The sequence below is a fragment of the Bubalus bubalis genome, chromosome 7 (assembly GCF_019923935.1).
Source record: "Bubalus bubalis isolate 160015118507 breed Murrah chromosome 7, NDDB_SH_1, whole genome shotgun sequence".
In the NCBI taxonomy this organism is placed as follows: domain Eukaryota; kingdom Metazoa; phylum Chordata; class Mammalia; order Artiodactyla; family Bovidae; genus Bubalus; species Bubalus bubalis.
In genome coordinates, this window is record NC_059163.1 from 87100097 (window position 1) to 87124994 (window position 24898).

General features: G+C 38.0%; 1 protein-coding gene across 15 annotated transcripts in view; it reads left to right on the top strand.

The window, feature by feature from the left end:
• CAMK2D (calcium/calmodulin dependent protein kinase II delta) overlaps nt 1-24898 on the top strand; it is a 314355-nt gene that overhangs the window by 1546 nt on the left and 287911 nt on the right. For all 15 annotated transcript variants that reach the window (XM_044946077.2, XM_044946075.2, XM_044946076.2 and 12 more), the window contains exon 2: nt 703-797. In XM_044946077.2, coding sequence (XP_044802012.1) covers nt 703-797 — 95 coding nt within the window. The remainder of the gene's footprint in view (nt 1-702; nt 798-24898) is intronic.

A 24898-nucleotide genomic window follows, 5' to 3' on the forward strand; every position in this document is an offset into this window, starting at 1 on the left:
TAATGTCGAACATTACTTAAGAAAGAGGTGCATTTATGTGTATGTTGTTGTTTTCTACAGTTGAATTAAAGGACGTGTAAATATCTTTTAAATGTAATGAAGATCATATCCTTATATATTTATGTTGTCTGCTGTTAAAACATGGAGAATATGTCGGAAGAGCAGCTTAATTCAAATCTCTCCCCTCCCCCAGCCCAAAACAGGGCAGAGAGAAATCACCACAGCAGGATTTGTTAAACCACACACAAATGTTCCTAAGATTTATTTTAATGAAAACAATCGCCATATTTACTTACTTGGAGCCACATTAATTTTTTTTCCTACCAAAATAAATAGGCAGCAGATTTTTGCTGCTCCTCTTCAGCTCTTTGCAGGATTTTTTTCTCAGAGCATTTGGTGCTGTGTGAGTGTGAATTGTAAAATGTTTTCAAATTTCATGTGCAAACAAGAGTCGTCATAATTGGCAGTTCCTTTCATTTTGTTGATTAATAATGTGTGCTCCCAGTTAAGTAAAATTTATTTTTGTTCTTCAACGTTAAAGAAGGTCTGAGTTTCCAGGAAGAATTGTTCGTTTTCTAGATATTACTATATGGTGCACTGATATTTGACAGTTCACTAAATTTAATAAAAATACTCAGATGTAAGTTTTTAATAGAATATCAAGCTGATTATATTGATGACCTGCTAATTATTGGTTTTCAGGGGGGCATTCTCAGTGGTGAGAAGATGTATGAAAATCCCTACTGGACAAGAATATGCTGCCAAAATTATCAACACCAAAAAGCTTTCTGCTAGGGGTGGGTATTTTCAACCACATTTATGTTAATTGTGCATTTGTCATGTTGGTTATTGGTTCTGTTGTATGTTGGTTGTGTTATCTGTAAATAAGTCATTTAGTTATAATTGTAGCTGTAGGTATCATATTACCTTTTGAGATTATTTCCTTCCTGAGTGCTTCTTGGTTTGTGCAGTTTTAAAAATGTGACCAAATACAATTGTTACTTGATAAATTGTTATTAAAATCTTATCTTTTCTGTGGGTAATAGCATAACTATATTTTAAAGCAAATAAATGTCACTAAGTGCTATTTGCCTTTGGCTCCACTGTGAAATAACTTTCAGAAAAACCCTGGAATGGAAAAATGTAAGTCTCACAACTGTCATTATTCCCTTTTGCTTTTGAGGGGAAAAATAGGTCATAACTCAGTTAAATCGTATATTTCCATTGTAGTTACACTTGAACTTAATTCATTAAGGTATATTTAACAGTAATGGCTTTGGGAGGAACATTTTATGGTTGCTATATTCCAGGAAATTCAGCTTGATTTTGATGTTTCTGAGTGCAGTTTAGACCTTTACTTGATCATCTGCAGTAAGACTTCTCACTCATGTAATGTATTTTACATATGCTTTATAACTGCAAAGATAATTCATACTCATAAAATAGCTGTTGACATAAGCAAAAAACTTGGAGGGGTCTCATTGCATTCTTTTTATTTTGTTGAACTCATGCAAAAGTACTTATACTGAAAGGTTAGGCATTCCAATTATTGTGAGCACGTGTCTAAGGTATTAATATTTTCATGGGAATTTATGGTTTGATGAAATTAAAATGAAGAAAATGCCATAGTGTAAGCCCCTTTCAGTGACCTGATTTAAGTAATGAGAAAAGAAATCCCATCAGGGTTGCTTTTCTTTCTTTAATTTGTCTTCTAAAAAGTGTTGCTTCTTAGTATCTGGTATCATTGTGTCTGGTCTCTGCCATGATTTTTTTTTTCTCCTCTTGGTTGCAGATTCTGCTTTTAATGTGTACTTGAGGTTGACATTTCAGTTTATTCATTTAAGTGAAAGTTTGTATTTCTTTCACCTGATTTTAATGAGTCTGAGGCCCATCTTATGTGTAAAAGTAACCACCATAGATTCAGGACAGGAGGACTAATGGGATACACTTTATGCTCAGTTATGTTCTCTTTTTCCACTTCTCTCTACTCCACAGGAAGATTTTTAATGGTGAAAAGGAGTTGCTATTGTACATGACAGTTTAGTGTAGAAAAGAAAAGTGAAAAAATGTAGTCAGATTCTTTCAGTGCTTGTATAATATCTTCCTGTATGCTTGGTACTTTTGGCAAGAGCGGGGGTATCAGTTCTTTTAGAGGTGTTAAAACACCTATCCCCTATCTTTCTGTGGCTTTAACATTGTCTCTTAAAATAAATGTGTTTCATTTTTACTAATTTCTTAATTAGAAGTCCCTTTTCATCCACCACCTTTCATACTGGCTACACCAGGATGGTAAACACCCCTGTCTCTGCTCACATAGGTTTCATTTTACTTTTGCTTCAAACGTATGAAGATAAGTCTTCTCTAGGCTGCTGAAACTCCTTGCTGCTTTTCTGCTGATGTTCCTCACTTGTTCAAACCGTGCTTTCAAGAACAATGTACCCCACAGCTACCTTGCCCCTTTTGGATTTAGTGATCTTAATTGTTTCAGTTATATTTAGGAAAGTAGTTAGGGCTAAAATGCTTGCTTTATGTTCTCCCTTTGCAATTTTCTTGTGACTTTGAGCAAGTTTCTTAATCTGCTGAAGAATGAGGTGAAGAAAGTGACTCTGGAACTAGATGCCCTGGATTTAAGTTAAGATTCCTCTACCTGTGATTTGTGTGATCTTGTGCAGCTTACACACTTTCTATGAGCCTCACTTTTCTCATCCGTAAAATTGAGTAATAACTCTTTTATAGGGTTTTTGTGATAATTAAGTGGCTTAAGCTGCATTCCATGAATATTAGCTGCGATCTCATTGGGTTGTTGTAAAGATTAAATTAAATTGTGACAGTTTAAATTATAAATCTAGTTGGAAGCCTTGATTTAGCTGTGAGAACCCAATTTGAATCTTGGCTCTATTACTAGTGTACTCAGTATGTAAATTTGGTTCTGTCACATAACTTTTTTGACCTCAGGTTGTTCTTTAGTCAAGTGGGGGGAAAAAAAATCCCCATATGGTGTCATGGGTGGTTTTGAGGATTCAGTGAATTTTATGAGAATCACTTCTAAAATGCAAAATGCTGTGTCAATTTTATGTTACTGCTCACCTATAAGATATTGTACTTTTCCTTCAAAATGTTCAATTTATTTTGTATTGTCCTGCTGATTAGAGTAGTTTATAGAATATTTGTACCTATGCATGTATACATTTGTTAAACCTATATTCAAGCTATGAAATCTTAATGGAAAAACACTATGCTTTCATTTTTTTTACTATAACATTCTACCCCATTGAGGACATTAGGAGGGGCTCATTACAGAGTGACGAGAATCACATGTGGCTGTTAGGTGGTTTGTAAAAGAGTTAGATACCTAGTTCATTCCTAAGAATAAGCAAATACAGGATGTAAAGAAGTCTGTAGGTTGTATACTAAGAGCTCGTGGTTAAAAATATGAATTCTCCTTTCAGAGCACTCCCTTCCCAGATTATGATTTTAAAAAATTTCTTTTGCAGAAAAAAATTTTAAATAATTAAGGGGAAATATAGAATAAAATGCAAAATAACATTTTCACCCCAAGGTAATGAAAATTTTTTTTTTTGGTTGCACATGGCAGATTTTGTGAAACATGTAAATTTTTTGTACAAATTTTTGTTTGTATTTGAAATGCCATGCCTTTTGTAAATCCCAGTTTTACTCCTGTTTGTTTCAAAGACCAAGCAGGCCTTCCAACTCCATGTTCTTTAAGTGTAACATTACAGCTGAAGAAGAAAGGCCATTGTCTGTACATCTAAGACCATTAGAGAATTGCCAAAAATTTGGCTACATTCATGGACAAATTTGCACATCCAACTATACTGTCACCTGTGCATTTTTCTGTGCCTTGAACTTAGTGGATTTCGAGCAAACAGTTTCAGTCACATTACCTCCCAGCTGTCAGTCACATACATCATGTTTGGGAGACTCAGTGTTGAAGAATTTCTTTCCTTTTGCATTAACATGTTCAAAGAGCATTCATCATACAATGGATCAGATAGAGAGGTACATTCCAATATAGTTGACTTGTTTTTAGAAGAAAAAATAGTGTAGATATGTTTCAAGCATGTGATATTTTATATGTAACTTCTGTCCTCTAAAATTTTTTTTGTTAGTTTGCTAACATTTACTAAGAAGACATGCTTAGTAAATAGTGGGTAGTGATAATAGAATTTTCTCATATTATTAGGATGAGAATTAGAAATTATCATTTTGATCAGTTAAGTTAGTAGTTAACAAATACTAATTTGCCTTGCTGTTTTGATTTTTTTGTCTATGTTGATGTTCTTATAACTAAGTTATTGTCAGATTATGAAAAGTCCATGAAGGACTATGATCGCAGTTCAGAATCCAATGGATTGAAGCTTCTGATGGTTAGATGTCTTTAGAAATAGTACATGTGATTTTCTCATTTTAAAACTTGTGGTAAATGATTTTTTATGGCACTACTGATTTCTTGCCGTTCATCTCCTGATGAATTTTTTGATCTTTAGAAACCATTTCTTATTATATAGTCTGTGATACACCATGTTGTTTTGTAAAATGTGAAAAAGTACAGTAGAAGCTTGAAATAATATGTTATTACAAGTATATTTTACCTCTATTGCTGAAGTTAAAAAGGGGTTTCATTTTATATTTATGTAAAATTTCAGATACAATGGAAGTGGATACTTTTGATCTTTGCTGGTTTTGTTAATTCCTAGATTGATAGAACTAGAACATGAATCAGGATTTTATGAACTGTTGGACCATGTACACAAAATTAGGTCTCAGCTATGAAATCTGAATTCTACATTTATGTTCCTGAGTAAGGACATCAACTCAGTATAAAAATTAAAATATAGTAATTTGAGTTTTTTCCATCATAAATTATCATAAAGCACATAATAGGATTTTCTTGGACATTTAACTTCTTTTGTTAACTAGAATCTTAATTTGTGAGTCTTTTCCTTAGGCTGATACAGAGGCAGGCCAACTCCTAGTGTCTCTAGGGCTGGCTTGGTATTTCTTTTTTTTTTTTTTTAAGATATCTGACCCTTCTCATTTATTGGCATATGGTGTGTACAGTGTTTTTTTTTCCCCCCATAAATTATTGACAGTTAATTGCCAATTAGTTCATTGGTGGTTTACATGGAAAGCTGTGTTAAAGCTTTTAAGTCATAATAGTATTTAGTGAACTGTACTGTGATATATTAAATGGGAGTCTTACAAAATATTTTTACTCTGAAATATACCTTTATATTTTATATTACTTTATAGATTACTAAGCACCTTCACAAAGGTGACCTCATTTTATGTTTTTATTTGATAAATATTTAATGATTAAAATGGGCAGAATGTTAAGAATAATAAGGCCGTCTACACAAATAGACATCATAGAAGATATAAGCGGTGTTCTAAGTCTAGCGTGAATAAAGTGCTGTGGAATTTCTAAGGAGGGAAAGATTGTTTCTGCCAAGGGAGATGAAGGAAGGCTTTTATATAATATAAATTTAAATATTTAAAACCATAATGCAGACGGGTTCAAGTACCAAAGTCTAAATAAACAATTTGGAGAGTGTTCAAAATGGTTTAGATATCTGATTATAGTGAAAGTTGTTTTATTCATATGGTACTTTTGTTAAAACTATCAGTAAAAAGTTATTTTTGTTGTAGGAAATTTTTTAGGTTACGAATTTTAGGTTATAGCTGGTTATGATTCCAGTTAAAGTAGGTATCTCAATGCTTGTTAAGGTGAACTCGTAGACCTTTCATCTGCTATAACTCTTTCTTTAGGAGAAAGAAACTGATAGGTTTGGAGGAGGGAGAGCACAGCTCTGTTGTTTGGTTTTGAAATCAACTATTGTTTTTTATGGGGCTTCCCAGGTGGTACTAGTGGTAGAGAACCCACCCTGCCAATGCAGGAAACAGAAGTAGGTTTGATCCCTGGGTCCTGGAAGATCCCCTCCAGTACATTGCATGGCAACTCACTCCAGGATTCTTGCCTGGACAATCCCATGGACAGAGGAGCCTGGCGGGCTACTGTCCTTAGGGTTGCAAAGAGTTAGACATGACTGAAGTGACTTAGCATGCGTTGTTATTTATACACAATCACGAAACATTATAATTGATTTTTTTTTTTTAGTTAGGTGAACCCCTTTTCTAACACTGTCTCATGTTAACAACATATGAGATTGCTTGTTACTACCAAAATCAATAACAATAATAATAAACTAATAGAAATGTTATAGCCATTATTTAAAGAATACCTTCTAAGTGGCATGTATGTATTTACAAGATATTTTATTTAAGACTTCCCTGGTGGCTTAGAGGTTAAAGCGTCTGCCTGCAATGTGGGAGACCTGGGTTCGATCCCTGGGTCGGGAAGATTCCCCTGGAGAAGGAAATGGCAACCCACTCCAGTATTCTTGCCTGGAGAATCCCATGGACAGAGGAGCCTGGTGGACTACAGTCTATGGGGTTGCAAAGAGTCAGACATGACTGAGCCACTTCACTTCACTTCACTTATTTAATCCACACTGCAGCCTTTAGCGGAGAAGGCAATGGCACCCCACTCCAGTACTCTTGCCTGGAAAATCCCATGGATGGAGGAGCCTGGTAGGCTGTAGTCCATGGGGTCACTAGGAGTCGGACACGACTGAGCGACTTCCCTTTCACTTTTCACTTTCATGCATTGGAGAAGGAAATGGCAACCCACTCCAGTGTTCTTGCCTGGAGAATCCCAGGGACGGGGGAGCCTGCTAGGCTTCTGTCTATGGGGTCACACAGAGTCGGACATGACTGAAGTGACTTAGCAGCAGCAGCAGCCTTTGGAGAGGCAATATTATCTTCATTTATAAATAGTTACTATGAGTTACTAAATGTCAAAGTCAAGAATTTCAGCCCAGTTTTCTGTCTCTCTGAAGCCTGAATCTTGCCATCACAAATCCTGTTCACTGCTGTTACAGAAAACTTAACTTTTCTGTACTGATCTGTATGTGCTTGACTCATCTCCCCGCTAAACTTCAGGTTCCTTTATAAAAAGGACTATGTCTTATACATTTTCTATTTCCAACACAATGTATGGAATTGACTGTTCGGGTTCCAACTTGTGAGAGAAGATAGTGTTTTAATTGCTGCAGTAACATAAGATCAAATGGAAGTTTCAAAAGGCATCCCCATGCTAATTTGTGAAAGGAAAACAATGTAGTGAAAAATCTTATTAAAATGGTAGAAAGTGATTACAGAAGAATGAGATACTTTGGTGAACTTAATATATTAACTGATTAAAAGTATCTTAATATACAATGAGTTCCTAGGATTACTTCTTCTAAATGATTTACTTGTTGCTCAAAAAAAGCACTCAGCCCTTAACCAGAGCCCAGAGAAACCTGCTGATAAAGGCATTCTCCTTCTCTGGCTCACTTTGTCTGACCAGTGAAGAATGGAAGACAGATGCTTCTTGCGTTGTTTCTTCTTGGACAGCACTGCTGTGTGTGTCAATTCGTACTGAAGTGTAGCAAGTGAAAGCCAAATACAAAACTGTTAAATTTTTTATTGTTGGAAAAATAACTCTTAGGTATAGCAAGTAGTGCGTGCTAAGTTGCTTCAGTCATGTTCAACTCTTTGCGACCCCATGGATCATAGCCTGATAGGCAAGATGGGCACAATAAAGGACAGAAGTGATAGGAACCTAACAGAGACAGAAGATATTAAAAAGAGGTGGCAACAATATACAGAAGAACTATACAAAAAGTATCATCATGACCCAGATACCACGATGGTGTGATCACCCATCTAGAGCCAGACATCCTGGAATGCGAAGTCAAGTGGGCCTTAGGAGGCATCACTACAAAGCTAGTGGAAGTGATGGAATTCCAGTTGAGCTATTTCAAATCCTGAAAGATGATGATGTGAAAATGCTGCACTCAATATGCCAGTAAATATGGAAAATTCAGTAGTGGCCACAGGATTGGAAAAGGTGAATTTTCATTCCAATCCCAAAGAAGGGCAATGCCAAAGAATGTTCAAACTACCACACAATTGCACTCATCTTACATGCTAGCAAAGTAATGCTCAAAATTCTCCAAGCCAGGCTTCAACAATATATGAACCATGAACTTCCAGGTGTTCAAGCTGGATTTAGAAAAGGTACAGGAACTAGAGATCAAATTGCCAATATCTGTTGGATCATCAAAAAAGCAAGAGAGTTCCAGAAAAACATCTACTTCTGCTTTATTCACCACACCAAAGGCTTTGACTGTGTGGATCACGACAAACTGGAAAATTCTGAAAGAGATGGGAATACCAGACCACCTTTCCTGCCTCCTGAGAAATCTGTGTGCAGGTCAAGAAGCAACAGTTAGAACTGTACATGGAACAACAGACTGATTGCAGATCGGGAAAGGAGTACGTCAAGGCTGTATATTGTCACCCTGCTTATTTAACTTATATGCAGAGTACATCATGAGAAACACTGGGCTGGATGAAACACAAGCTGGAATTAAGATTGCCGGGAGAAATATCAATAACCTCAGATATGCAGATGACACCACCTTTATGGCAGAAAGTGAAGAGGAGCTAAAGAGCCTGTTGATGAAAGTGAAAGAGGAGAGTGAAAAAATTGGCTTAAAGCTCCACTTTCAGAAAACTAAGATCATGGCATCTCGTTCCATCACTTCATGGCAAATAGATGGGAAAACCATGGAAACAGTGAGAAACTTTATTTTTGGGGGCTCCAAAATCACTGCAGATAGTGACTGCATCCATTAAATTAAAAGATGCTTACTCCTTGGAAGAAAAGTTAGGACCAACCTACACAGCATATTACAAAGCAGAGACAATTCTGCCAACAAAGGTCCATCTAGTCAAAGCTATGGCTTTTCCAGTAGTCATGTATGGATGTGAGTGTTGGACTGTAAAGAAAGCTGAGCACTGAAGAATTGATGCTTTTGAACTGTGGTGTTGGAGAAGACTCTTAAGAGTCCCTTGGTCTACAAGGAGATCCAACCAGTCCATGCTAAAGGAGATCAGTCCTGGGTGTTCATTGGAAGGACTGATGATAAAACTGAAACTCCAATACTTAGGCTACCTATTGTGAAGAACTGACTCATTGGAAAAGACCCTCATGCTGGGAAAGGTTGAAGGCAGGAGGAGAAGGGGGTGACAGAGGATGAGATGGTTGGATGGCATCACCAACTCGATGGATATGAGTTTGAGCAAGCTCTGGGAGTTGATGATGGACAGGGAAGCCTGGTGTGCTGCAGTCCATGGGGTCACAAAGAGTCAGACATGATTGAGCGAATGAACTGAACTGAGGCTTCTCTGACAATGGGATTCTCCAGGCAAGAATACTGGAGTGGGTTGCCATTCCCTTCTCCAGAGGTTCTTCCCAACCTAGGGATCAAACCCACTAATAGTATAAAGGTATGAAGGAAATGGAACCAACTCCAGTATTCTTGCCTGGGAAATCCCATGGACAGAGGAGCCTGAATCTGATACGATTGATAAATATCGTGCCCGTAGCTTTTATGGGCTCTACTAGAGGTATTCACAGGGCCTTCCGTGTATAATAGGTATGGGTTGGAGGTGACTGGTATCATAGATTTCCTGAAGAGATTCATGGATGAGATTGTGTTTGGAATGGTAAGTGCGCCTGACAGAAAAGGGAGAAATGTTTGGCCAGGCAGAGTAAAGCAGCCTGTTCAAAGGAAGAGAAAGCCCTGATCTACCCTGCAGATGCAGTGAGGACACCTGGTACTGCTGGAATCCTCTCTCCTTTAAGACTCAGTTCAGGCGTTGCCCCTGCTGTGAAGCTGTCTCTGACTTCTCCACACCTCCTTTGCTTCTCTAGACAGATATGATTATTTTTCTCATCCCCTGAGTAGCTTCTTCATGTTTCTTTAGGAACTTGTCACACTTCTCCCCTTATATTATCTTTCTTTATGCTGTAACTTTCAAGCATTTTTGTGGACATTTTAAAACTTACATTTGGATCTGTGCCTGGCACAGTAATACAGTATTGAATATACTTGTAAGTGTTTGTTGAATAAATGGACAACTGAGTGGGTAAAAAATAAGATTCTGACTCTTGAAATAGACCTATGATTAACAAAGACTGTGACATATGAAATAAGTAATTGACCCGAGGCTTCATGTCAGGTGGCATTCATTAACTGAATGAATTAATTCCCAGCCATTCACAATTTTCTAATTATTCCATTAGTTTTCAGATGATAGATCATCCTTCTTTGGAGTTCTGTATAATTCCGTGAATTTGGGGGCAACTATGTACAAATTCTTAGCGCATTTTCTTTTTTTTAAACCATGTGAAGTGATTCAGTAATACGGGGTAACATTTTCATTGTGTATCCATCAGTACCTCTTCATTAATGCCAGATTCATGGCATTATTACAGTTTAAAAAAAGGGTTTTAAAATTTTCGAATTGTTCTCCAAAGGTTGTTACTTTTTCACTTTTCTTTTAACAGAGCTCACTTTAAAAAGCATTTTGGTGATATTTTATGAGTTTTGGATATGTGAATCATGGGTATTATTTGCTTAGAGTGATTATTGGATATTTCAATAAAGGCAGTTAGAGGCTGCAGCGTCTATCAGTTCTGAAACGTGGTAAAAGGACTGGGAAGTGTACTTGTTTCAATATTAGAAAAGGGAACACATCTTAAAGCGTTTATTTGTGTTTCCTCTTTGGGGAACTTTTTCTCGTGTGATATGTAATAGGAAATTGGGAATTTCACAATTCTGTAACTTTATAATTTTGTTACATATTTTAGAAAATATGTTCTTTTCGTGAAAGGATTTTGGTCATATTTTTAAATGGCAGTTTAAAGGTCAGATATGGGAGAAGTGATTTGTGAAATTCATTCTGGCCATTTTGTAGAAACTATTTATGATGAATTTTTTATTTTAATAGAACAAATTGTATATGCCTTTATATCAAAGATTTATATGTATAAAGATTATAAAGATCATATTTGTTGCAGAGAGACTTGTACACTTTGGATAAACCTCTAAAACCCAGTTTTTATTATTTGTTACCAATTTAGATAAAAATATTTTAAAATACTATAAAAATGTTACCAAATTGGGGAAATACAGAAAAACAGAAGACACATTCAAAGTTAAGTTACCCCAAACATTATGGTAAAGATTTTGTTTGTTTCATTCTTAGTTTATCAGAATACTGGAATTAAATACACATTTTTGTGTCCTGTCTTTTGTCTTAATTTTACAAAGTCTACCTATCTGACTTCACTAAGAAAATATCAGTTTAGTATTGCTGTTTTTTTAATTATTATTATTCTTTGCTATGATAACTGATAATAGTAAACGTTGTTTTGTAAAACTTTTTCATATTTCTAGTTCTTTTCTTCAGGAGTATCCATAAAGGAGAACTAATGAGTTAGAGGGTTGAATTATCAAAATTCTTGATAGATGTTGCCAGATTGCATTTTCCAAGCTTTGTACGTTTCTGCCAATAATACTTAAATTTGCTAGTAAAACTGAATTTTAGGGAACACAATTCTTAATTTCAATGTAGCAAAAGAACAGTTACCTTGTTCCACACCCCTGCTAGATAAACAAAGATACAAAGATAAAGGTCCTTCATTTCAAGGTAAAATAGATGTGGAGTCAAATACGTTATCAAGGCATGTTGATAAGTGAGACAATGCAAATGTTTACTCATTCTGGGGTGTGAGGAGGTAACTGTTGTTTGAAAGGAAAGGGAGAACTTCAGAGGAGGTGATCTTGGAACTGTATTATGAAAATGACCACTTCTGAATTTAAAGAGGGATAGAAAAGATACAATACTGAGAAGCAAGGAAATCAGTAAGTGCTAATAAAGAGAGAACTGGAAAAGAGATAATTTTTTTCAACCCTGAGTGATCAACTTACGGTTTATAAAGTTTCGTGAAAGCATGCAAACACTGATGGAAAAAGGTGCAGTTTTTTTCTTTCAGTGAATCATTTAAGTGCAACAAACTCTGTGGGAAGGTATTAAATAAGGTGGGTTTCTGGGATTTTACAGCCTTGAGTCATTAGGTATGAACAGCTGATAAGAGAGGAATAACAACTTCTTATCTACCTTACATTTTGTTTTATGTAGCTTTGGGGCAAACACACACACACTCAAAAAAAAGGGTGACTAAGTGAAAGAGAAAGGACAGGAGGATAATTAGAGTGGATTTTTAAAAAAGTTAACCAGTATTAAAAGTGCCCTAAGTAATCCCATTTGTGTTTATGAACAAGAAAATCTAGATAGTTACTGCGGTTGTGATATTGGATTGATAATTGTTTTTAAAATGTAGGTTTTGGTTTAAAACCAAAGGTAAGTAAGGTGTCTAAAAGTGGTATTGACATTCACTGCCTGAATTTCCAGTGTCTAGAATAGTGCCTGGCACCCTTAACACATATTTATTGAATAAATGTGTGTGTTAGTCGCTCAGTCGTGCGACTCTTTGCGACCCCATGGACTGCAGCCCACCAGGCTCCTCTGTCCATGAGATTTTCCAGGCAAGGATACTGGAGTGGGTTGCCATTTCCTTCTCCAGGGGATCTTCCCAACCCAGGGATCGAACCCGGGTCTCCTGCACTGCAGGCAGATTCTTTACCGACTGAGCTACAAGGGAAGCAACTCATTTATTGAATAAATGAATGGATAAATAACTTCTAAAACTATATCATATCATGTAAATGAATACATATTTCGAGACCCAGAACTTTTTAGATTTGTGTACATTATATTGTTTCAAGAAAATTAGCAGATTAATTCTGATATGATATATAATTCAGCACAAGCTGATGGCTGGAAAATAGTCATTTGTTCCCTTCATTTACATAATGGGAAAAAACTCACATTTATCAAGAAGATTAACTTGAAGTACTTATTAACCTCCCTAGCGATGCTTAACTGTGCAATATTCCCCCCCTATTATTACAGGGAAGCATCTATAAAACTAAATTAATTTGTAAGATCGCTCCAGTTTTAAGTATTATATTACTTGTTTAAGGGGGATAATATTGTTTTACTCAATGTGTGTCTCTGTGTGTGTGTATATATACATATATGTATACATATATATAAATTAGAGTAGAATTTTCTTGTGTTGACATAGGAGCTTTGTTAAGGAGGAAGCCTTCCTTGACTTCAAAAACAGTGACTCAAGGTTGGTATAGTCCTTAGAAAGTAGGGTGGGAAAAATCCTAATTCCAGATTGTCAGCAGGATTTCAAGGTCAAAGTCTACTCCTGTTATCTGAGCATAGAGCTCCTGATTTTTGGCCAGTTTTCATTCTAGTAGAATTAGAGAAGGAAAAAAGTGTCAGCGTATTATTTGACTCCTGTATAAATAGGAATAAGACCCACTTTCATTGATATTTGTGTGCTTTGCACATAATTATCTTTAGGAAAAAAAAATATTCTTTGGATTGACTTTGCCCCCTGCTTCTTATGTATTTATGATCAGGAACAGGGGAAATAAAAATTGTTAACCTTAAGTCTATTTGAAAGAAAGTATATGTCTCACCTTGACAGAGAGCCAATTATTGCAGTACTTAGAGCACCATGTGCTCCATTTGGTGCTCGTAGTCACAGTATATGTTATCTGCCAGTGACATTGTAAAGAGAAAGCGCTTCAGGCATGGACAGGAATGGCCAAAGCATCACTGAGATACTTGATCTTTTAAAGTAATAATGATTTTATAAGATGAAATAAGTATGTGTTGACCTTTTACAAACTTTGAGAGACTATTTTAGGTAGGAGACTATTTTAGGTAGAGACTTTAACCTAAACCAGCTAAATCCAAATTTAGAGATACCAGGGTTAGAAATATACAGTGAACACACAAAGGGTGAGTTTTAAAAATAGCACTTAGCTCTGAGAGGATAATTTCTCCTCCATCCTGGACGTAAGTGTTTCATTCATACTGTCTGTAGCAAGCTTTGGGGGAGGAAGGGTGGAGGGAAGTGAGAATGTCTGTTGAAAAATTCTTGGGGCTCATACCAATGCTTATTTAGCATCTCTGCTCCTGGGATTTCAGACATTCCCTAACTAGGTCCCACAGTACTTCTAGGGTGTGCGTAAGGGACCCTCGGGATTCTTGTGCCTAGTGCTGTGAGACCTGTCCTCCTGGGTGGCATGTCGCAGCTGTTTCACAGAGCGCATCACATTCCCAGCCGGGCTAGGGAGTGGAGGAGCCAGCATATCCAGCTGAAATAGCAGAGGGATCTAGGGAGCAAGGCATGAATTACCTGGACTGGAATCTGGCTAGGTCTCTGAGTCAGTGGGCTTCCCTGGTAGCTCAGCTGGTAAAGAATCTGCCTGCAATGCAGGAGACCCCAGTTCATTCCTGGGTTGGGAAGATCCACTGGAGAAGGGATAGCCTACCCACTCCAGTATTCTTGGGCTTCCCTTGTGGCTCAGCTGGTAAAGAATTCATGCTGCAATGTGGGAGACCTGGGTTGAACCCTGGATTGGGAAGATCCCCTGGAGAAGGGAAAGGTTACCCACTCCAGTTTCTTGCCTGGAGAATTCCATGGACTGTATAGTTCATGGAGTTGCAAAGAATCGGACACGACTGAGAGACTTTAATTTTCTGAGTCAATAGCCCTAATTCCTATAAAAAATATTCTCTCATTAAAACATTTTATATCCGCTTTGGGCTTCCCTGGTGGCTCAATGGTAAAGAATCTTTCTGCAGTACAGGAGATGCGAGTTCGATCCCTGGGTGGGGAAGATCCCCTCAGGAGGAAATGGCAACCCAGTCCAATATTCTTGCCTGAAGAATCTCATGGACAGAGGAGCCCGTGGGGTTGCAAAGTGTCAGACACAACTGGGCGACTGAGTACGTACACATACCCTGCTTTATCCCCGTGGAAGTAAAGTCAGCCTCTTTTCCTCTGTAAGGCTTTGTACCTTTGGGAGCTTCACACGTAATAATGAGGAATACTGTGGCCCATATATATTACTGGTGAGGAAGGAAAGCAAGGTTAGCATTTTCCCTAAAAGATGTCAGAGCAGAACCATTTGTTATGCCTGTAAAGAAGCAACCTGTAGGCAGCATGAAAATAACAGAATATGCTCAGTTCCCACAAAAAAAAACTTAGAGCTTGGTTTGGAGAATAGGAGACACATGATTATAGAAGAGAGGAAGATAGGTAGCAGCAGAATGGAGTTAGTCATTGGACCTAGTAGTGACATTTAGTTGTGGAAGCAGGAGAAGTAACGTTGAGGAAGTAGAAGTTAAGATGGATGGAAGGAAGGAAGAAGGATAAAGCACACAGATGCAGAAAGGCATGTAATGCTTGGGCAAAAGATAGAGGATCTGTGGGATATTAGGGGGGAAAAGTTTGAAAACATGAAGGTCTCTGTCAGGTTGATAACGTTGTCTGAAATAAAATGGAGATACCACTTTAAAGGGCATATAAGATGTTATTTGGCAGCAGTGAGTAAGCAGGATAGATTAGCATAGAGTATAAGATATTGAAATTCTGAAACCTTAAGATAATAAAGTATAAGGCTGACTGGGGTTTCAAGTTGAATCATGGGGAAAATTGTAGTTTTCATAAAGCAAATTGAGAAATCAAAATCAAGGACTGATTTTGATGAAGGACGATGATGGATCAACATGTGTTTAACCTGTGTGTGTGTGCTAAATCACTTCAGTCACGTCCGACTGTGCAACCCTTGGGCTGTAGGCTCCTCTGTCCATGGGACTCTCCAGGCAAGAATACTGGAGTGGGTTGCCATCCCCTCCTTCAGGAGATCTTCCCAACCCAGAGATTGAACCCACATCTCTTCAGTCTCCTGCACTGGCAGGTGGGTTCTTTACCACTAGTGCCACCTGTAAGCCCCCAATCTATCTTCAGGTAGAAATACCTAAAGAACCATTGGAAATTGAGTGGGCTCCTTGAGAAAGAGCCACAGGAAGCAGTGCAGTGTACTCGATGGGTTAAGAGCACCTGCTCTGAAATCAGATTGCCAAGGTTCAGGACTTGTCTTTACCACTTCCTAGTTCTTGTGATCTTGGGTTAACTTCCTAACCGCTCCAAACGTGTTTTTTGTTTGTTTGTTTTTAATCTGTAATAAACTGCAGTAATCAGTTTAGCTGCTGTTTGTGACTTGTCTGCCCAGAGATGACGATAAAAGATATACTAGTGGAAAAGATCACAAAGGAGAGAAGATAGGAAGGAAAGAGAAGAGAGTATAGGACCCTGGTTGGGGGAATACCTTCATTTTAATAGATGAAAGGAGGAAGTAGAATTAGTTCAAAAGAAGTGAAAGGATATGTCAGAAAAGGAAAATGCAGTGCTTTGAACTCTGAGAGTTTTTTGCAAAGGAGGGGATGGCTAGTCATGTTCGATGTTACAAAGAAATGGAAAGAAATAAAGACTGAGAAAAGGCCTTGGTTTTCCAGATGGCAGAATTTCAGTCCTGTGAAAGAAGCAGTCATGAGGATCAGGCTAGTCTGTTATTCATCTTTACCTCCTCCTAACTGAGCATATTGCATGAAATATAATTGGTATTTAATAAATATTTCCCAAATGGATAAAGGGAAAAAACCCTATTTCTTTGGATTAAAGATTAAATGGAGATAACATGTAAAACCTGCTGGTTTGATAAAACAGGAAGAGAGATACAGACACCCATGCCAAGGGGTGATTTCAGGGATTAACCAGGTCAAGGGAATTAACTTTGGTGATAAATAAAACTGAAGCTTATTTGAAGGAAGAGGAAAAAGAATCCCTGGAAAATAACAATGTTAGGAAAGAGGGTAAAATGTATGGGGTGGAGTCCTGGAGGTTTTTGGGCATGTGTGGGGGAAGGACATTCTTCTTTCTCAAGGAGCAAGATGTTGGGAGTGGAGAAGACGGCTGCAGCTCAGCTGACAATAGGAGAAACGGAAGCAAGATTGAGAGAACAGATTTGAGATGGCCCTTGGGGGTTGCCGTGAGAGGTCCCCCCAAAGCAGTGTACGGTAGATCATTAGCAGGTACAGTGAACACGGCCTTGAATCTAGCCCCAGAATGCCTAGGGCGCCACAGGGTCATGCGACTGAGATGCTGGCACTTTTTAAACGTTTAAAGGGGAAGGTTTCGCTTCCTTTAAAAAACAAACCAAAAAAAAACACGTTAATTTGTACAGCCAGTAAGAATAGAATACCTAGAATTTAAATCCAACCCTGAAAGTGCTGCGATTCATGGGGTCGCAAAGAGTTGGCCAGGACTGAGCAACTGAACTGACTGAACTGAAAGTGAAAGTGTTAAGTCACTCAGTCGTGTCTGACTCTTTGTGACCCCATGGACTGTAGCCCACCAGGCTCCTCTACCCATGGGATTCTCCAGGCAAGAATACTGGAGTGGGTAACTATTTCCTTCTTCAGGGTATCTTCCAGATCCATGGATCAAACCCAGGTCTCTTACATTGCAGAGTCTTTACCATCTGAGCCACCAGAGAACCCTAAGTAAAGCAAAAGCCCTTGTTGTTGTTCTGTTCTGTTCTTTCTAGGGTGGATCTGGCAGGACAGAGGTGGTGTGGAGGAAGTCAGAAAGCAGAAAATTGGGAAGAAAATTTTATTCTACAGGAATGACAGCCAAAATTATACCATTTTGGAATGTTTGGTAGCGATTTCTTTTCCTACCTGAAAGGGAAGCCTGGGGAATCTTCAGTTCACAATCTAAATCAGCTATTTCTATCAGTTTTATTCAATTTCTCTAAATAAACAAAACACCCTGCAGGCAGCTTTTAATGTTTGAGTTGTATATCATTTCATCAGTAGGAAACCGCTGCTTATGGAGAAAAATTATTACAGATCAGGAATATGAAATATTTTGAAGACATAAGTTAGTTTGCCAGCAAAGACCTTTGCCTACAAAGGTCTGTCTAGTTAAGGCTATGGTTTTTCTAGTAGTCATGTATGGATGTGAGAGTTGCACAATAAAGAAAGCTGAGTGCCAAAGAATTGATGGTTTTGAACTGTGGTGTTGGAGAAAACTCTTGAGAGTCCCTTGGACTGCAAGGAGATCCAACCAGTCCATCCTAAAGGAGATCAGTCCTGAATATTCATTGGAAGGACTGATGTTGAAGCTGAAACTCCAATACTTTGGCCACCTGATATGAAGAACTGACTCATTTGAAAAGACCCTGGTGCTGGGAAAGATTAAAGGTGGGAGGAGAAGGGGATGACAGAGGATGAGATGGTTGGATGGCATTACTGACTCAATGGATATGAGTTTGAGTAAACTCCGGGAGTTGGTAATGGACAGGGAGGCCTGGCGTGCTGCAGTCCATGGGGTTGCAAAGAGTTGGACACTACTGAGCAACTGAACTGAACTGATAAGCTAGTTCATCCTGGCTGTTTTATTGCCAACCTTTAATAAGGTTTATTATCATGAACACCGGATTTTATGTGCCTTTGCTTACTTTCCTATCTGCATACTTCTGGTTCATTGACTGTAATGATAAGGACTTTTGGTTAGATAAGTTGTTTTTTTTTAATTGGAGGAAAATTGTCATACAACATCGTGTTGGTTTTTGCCACACAGCAACATGAATCAGTCACAGGTATACACTTGTTCCCTCCCTCCTGAACCACCCCCATCGCCCACCCCCTCCCCCTCTGGGTTAGATAAGATTTCCCTAAAGCATTGACATAGTGACTAATTTTCTTAAAAGTCTTTGTCATGTTTCAGTTTTTCTAAGTTCACTATGGAGGCAGTGAACCCAAAGATTGTGGTAGAGGTAGATGTGATCAGAATGTGTTTCTTTTTTGCTTTTAAAGAAAAGATTTTCCCACACCTGTATTCATTCCCTGTTCTTTCTCCCTTTGCTGTTACTATTGATGTTTAGTATCTAATTACCCCTACTTTTCTCTTCCTTTACCACCTGATTTCCCACAAACAACATTGTGTCTTGAGTTCTCACTTCTAACTTCTAAGCTCTAGAAGACATCTTTATGCCATTCTGGAAATTTGGTATCTTTTATGCTGAATTTTTTGATGCCCTGGATGTTGTTTCTCTAGTTCCCAAGGGGTCTCATGTCTGACTTGACCACATTATATCAGTCCTCATTCATTCACTCATTTATTGAACACACATATGTTGAGCAGCTCCTATGAGTGGGCATAGTTCTAGATTCTAAAAATATAGATGTGAGCAAACTTGGTATGAGAGAGGCTGGAGGAACCATTTGTATAGATTAGTGCTCTGCAGTAAATAAAACAGGGCTGTAAGTTAGACAGTGAGTTCAAGTGGGGTTAGTTTGGAAAGGCCTCTCTGAGGACGTTCGCATTTGAGCTGAGACATTAATCATGAGAAGAAGCAAAAGATGAGAAAATAATGAGAGAGGAACATTCCAAGTCAAAAGACCAAGGTGATGATGAGCTTGCATAAGAGTAGGAAGAAAGTCATTACATCTAGAGTGTAATTAGGAGGAGAGAAGTGCACAGTGATCTTCGGGAGGTGGGCAGAGGGCAGATTGGGTAGAGTCTTTCAGCCAGTATCAAAGAGTTCGAATCTTATTTTAAAGCAGTGGTAACTCAACATTCAGAAAATTAAGATCATGACATCTGGTCCCATCACTTCATGGCAAATAGAGAAACAATGGAAACAGTGGCTGACTTTAATTTTTTGGGCTCCAAAATCACTGCAGATGGTGACTGCAGCAGTGAAATTAAAAGACGCTTACTCCTTGGAAGGAAAGTTATGACCAACCTAGACAGCACATTAAAAAGTAGAGACATTACTTTGCCAACAAAGGTCTGTCTAGTCAAGGCTATAGTTTTCCCAGTGGTCATGTATGGATGTGAGAGTTGGACTATAAAGAAAGCTGAGTGCCAAAGAATTGATGCTTTTGAACTGTAGTGTTGGAGAAGACTCTTAAGAGTCCCTTGAACTGCAAGGAGATCCAACCAGTCCATCCTAAAGGAAATTAGTCCTGAATATTCATTAGAAGGACTGATGCTGAAGCTGAAACTCCAATACTTGGGCCACCTGATGTGAAGAACTGACTCCTTGGAAAATACCCTGATGCTGAGAAAGATTGAAGGCAGGAGGAGAAGGGGATGACAGAGGATGAGATGAATGGATGGCATCACCAACTTGATGGACATGAATTTGAGTAGGCACTGGGAGTTGGTGATGGACAGGGAAGCCTGGCGTGCTGCAGTCCATGGGGTCGCAAAGAGTCAGACACAACTAAGTGACTGAACTGATTGACTGACTGAAGCCATATTGAGGATTAGCAGGGAAGTGATGTGACTAGATTTTGTCTGAAAAATCTCTCTCGGGCCACCATATGGGAAAAAAAAAATTGGATGTGTGAGTGAAAAAAAAAGACTATTTAGAAGACTCTTGAAGCCTATGAGGGATGGGAAAGTGGCAGTAGATATAGGAAGAAGAATGTATTTTGGAAGGAGAAAATATAGGACTTGTTGATGGAAAGATTGTGAAGTGAGAAGGAAAGTGGAGAGGCATGGCTACTAGATTTATAGCCAGATCAACTCTCCAGTGATGGTGCTGTTAACTGAGATGGGCAGTAGTAGAATAGAATTAGATTGGGGTGGGATCATGGAAAAAGCAAGAGAGTTCCAGAAAAACATCTATTTCTGCTTTATTGACTATGCCAAAGCCTTTGACTGTGTGGATCACAATAAACTGTGGAAAATTCTGAAAGAGATGGGAATACCAGACCACCTGATCTGCCTCTTGAGAAATTTGTATGCAGGCCAGGAAGCAACAGTTAGAACTGGACATGGTACAACAGACTGGTTCCAAATAGGAAAAGGAGTTCGTCAAGGCTGTATATTGTCACCCTGTTTATTTAACTTATATGCAGAGTACATCATGAGAAACGCTGGACTGGAAGAAACACAAGCTGGAATCAAGATTGCCAGGAGAAATATCAATAACCTCAGATATGCAGATGACACCACCCTTACGGCAGAAAGTGAAGAGGAACTCAAAAGCCTCTTGATGAAAGTGAAAGTGGAGAGTGAAAAAGTTGGCTTAAAGCTCAACATTCAGAAAACGAAGATCATGGCATCTGGTCCCATCACTTCATGGGAAATAGATGGGGAAACAGTGTCAGACTTTATTTTTTGGGCTCCAAAATCACTACAGATGGTGGCTGCAGCCATGAAATTAAAAGACTCTTACTCCTTGGAAGGAAAGTTATGACCAACCTAGATAGCATATTGAAAAGCAGAGACATTACTTTGCCAACAAAGGTTTGTCTAGTCAAGGCTATGGTTTTTCCTGTGGTCATGTATGGATGTGAGAGTTGGACTGTGAAGAAGGCTGAGCACCGAAGAATTGATGCTTTTGAACTGTAGTGTTGGAGAAGACTCTTGAGAGTCCCTTGAACTGCAAGGAGATCCAGCCAGTCCATTCTGAAGGAGATCAGCCCTGGGATTTCTTTGGAAGGAATGATGCTAAAGCTGAAACTCCAGTACTTTGACCACCTCATGCGAAGAGTTGACTCATTGGAAAAGACTCTGATGCTGGGAGGGATTGGGGGCAAGAGGAGAAGGGGATGACAGAGGATGAGATGGCTGGATGGCATCACTGACTCGATGGACGTGAGTCTGAGTGAACTCCGGGAGTTGGTGATGGACAGGGAGGCCTGGCGTGCTAGAATTCATGGGATCGCAAAGAGTTGAACACGACTGAGCGACTGATCTGATCTGATCTGGGGTGGGAAATTGAGAGTTCAGGTTTTTGATGTGTTAAATCTAAGATTCCTCATCCCCCAGAGAAACCTCTTACCTATTAGCAACTTACTCCCCATTCCCACCTCCCTTCTTTCCCCTGCCAACTCCAGCCACTAGTCTACTTTCTGTTTCTATAGATTTTTTTATTTTAGGAACTTTATAAATGTATGTGTGCTCAGTTGCTTCAGTTGTGTCCAACTCTTTGCAACCCCATGGACTGTAGCCCACTAGGCTCCTCTGTCCATGGGATTCTCCAGGCAAGAATACTGGAGTGGGTTGCTATGCTGTCTTCTAGGGGATCTTCCCAACCCAAGAATCGAACCTGCATTTCCTGCACTGCAGGCAGGTTCTTTACTGCTGAGCCACTGGGGAAGCCCAGTAGACATACAGTCACACATTATGTAGTCTGTTATGACTGGCTTCTTTCATTTCGCATAATATTTTCAGAGTTCATGTATGTTGTAGCATGTTTTATTGTTGAATAATGTTCTGTTATATGGATCTACCACAATATGTTTATCCATTCATTAGTTGATGAGTATTTGGGTTGTTTCCACTTTTTGACTATTAGTGTAAGTAATACTTCCTTGAACATTTGTGTTTAAGTTTTCTGTGTAAACTTGTGTTTTTACTAATCTTCTGTATGTGCCTAGGAGTGGAAAAAATTATATACACACACAAAATACATTCAAGGAATAAAAAATACAGAATTTATGAAAAAAGCAGTTCCCTATGGTATAGTATAGAAATTGATTACTAACCTGATAATTTTCATTATAAAATATTTACGTGTAACACATGAGTAAGAAAATATTGTAACTTAGATATTTTGATGTGTGAAAAAGAAATAGAAGTAGTTTCAAAGGAATAAAGTGAATTATGACCATCTTCCTTTATGTATGAGGAATAGACATCACACCAAGTAAGATGGGCTTTGTTTTATCATTATTTTAAATTAGTTGTGCCCAGAGTTGAAAGGAACATCTGTTTCATATCAAAAAATCATCAGTCCAACCTGTCTATTCCTATATGATCTCCTTACTCATCTCAACTGTTACTAGAAAGAATCTGGCATGGGGATCTCTATTTTCATCATGGATTTTTATTAAAATACTGATGCAAATATGTATTTTTCTTTTGAACGGGAAGTGTGGTAATATTCTTTACTACCCTTCTTGTTACCCCTTTGTAGGAAAGAAGTCTGTTTCTGCCCATTACTTGCCAGGCTGTGGTGAATACCCACAGTCTGTGGACACTGGACAAAATATCTTGCTAGATATTTTGCTTTTGTGGTGGGGAGCTATTTGGGGAAATGATTGGGAGATTAGAGGCTGCTGAGAAGTGGACTGAAGTTGTCTTTCACTAAAATTCCAGATTAACCTGGATTTTTAGTGAGAAGTTTCCATTTTCATCTTTTAATTGAAGACTGAATTTAGGATGCACTAAAGGCCCAAGAATGTTGCCTTTCTTTCTCATGAAATTTGAGTAATGAATTTCAGTTCTTTTTTGCAGCAATGTATTGATATTTTCTTGATCTGGCAATGTAAGATTAACCCGTTTGTGGGTTACTTTCATGTATTGTGCTTCTAAGTGCTAAAAAAGAGCTAAGAAACTTTTTTTTTTAAGGGATGTTCTTATTCCGTTAATATTTGTTTACAACATTAAAAAAAAACCCACTTTGCATTAATGGCAAGACATGTGTTGAATGGATTCTATATTGCCATGTATGTTTACTATTTGATGGATATTTCCAAGAGAATTGATAAGTATTGTTCTCCACATGACATCTTTCCTAAAATGGTTTAATTATTTAATTAGTTTTGGAAACTAGGTTGGATGAATTGCCTTTCAGATTTGACTGTCCTCAATAAATTTTTAGTGATGTGCAGAAATTCATATTGGAAAAGCTTGCTTTAATATTTGAAATAGTTAATATCTGCTCATGTTATTTTATTATGTATTTTAGTATTTTCATTCAAACCAGGTAGATAGCCAGCCAGATGGACAGGATTCCAAAGGAAGAAATACAGGGATTGAGTAAGGTACCAGATATGTTTGCCAGAATCTAAAGGGGAAGACAGCACATAAAAGGTACTTTTTTTGCATTCACCCATGGTGCAACATTGTATTTTTTATTAAATAAAATCAGGTTGGTAAGTCAACTAAAAGTATGAGATTGGTTAACTTTCCCACACATTCTTTCTCCCTTGTGGGTTTTTATATGGTTATATTTAAACAGCCTCATGAAACCATTATTTATGGAGAATATTGGAAGGGAACATGTACAGACCATTTGTATAATATTCAGATCTAATTTAGGAAGAACTATCAGAAAACAAAGTGCAGTAGTTTCATAGATAGTAGTTTAATTCACTGATCCATCTAACTTAATCGTCTGCCTTGCAGTAGTGATTTTCAGAGAGATACTTGATTCTTCACTTGTTCTTATGAGTCTGGAATATCTGAAAGTTGTGATGTCAGTTCTTTGATAGTTGGAAACTTTGATTTCTAAATCGGCAAGATGACCTTAGGTAATTTGCTGAACTGTTCATGATTTGAAAGGCTAATCTCGAGTTGTGAAAAATAATGAGGGAACCTACAAGGCACATTGTTGTAGGTATGTGTGTTCCATATGACTGTAGCTTCCCAAGAGAGAGTACATTGCAACTATGACCCAAATGTGATCTTCCTTCCACTCTTTCTCAATGCATGTTCTCATTTACTATTGAGCTAAATGTTTTGTTTTGGACCTATTTCCAAGTTTAATTATTAGTGTAAAGAATATATTAACTGGATGACACAAAATGTTTACTAAAGAATTATGGAAATGCTATTAATTCCTTAGCAAAAACATTAAAGAGAGACAAGGATAGGTGTAATTAGTAGGTTATTGTAAGATATACATAACATGAAATCTACCATTTTAACTATTTTTAATTGTACAGTTCAGTGCTGTCAGGAACAGTCATATTGTTGTGCAACCATACCAGTATCCGTTTCCAGAAATTTCTCATCATCCCTAACTGAAATTCTGTACCTATTAAATAATAACTGTCCATTTCCTCTCCCCTTCAGCCCTGGGCAACCATTTGATCTTCTGTCTCCATGAATTTGATTCTTCTGTGTATTTCCTACAAGTGAACTAATTCAATATTTGTACTTTTGTGACTGGCTTAT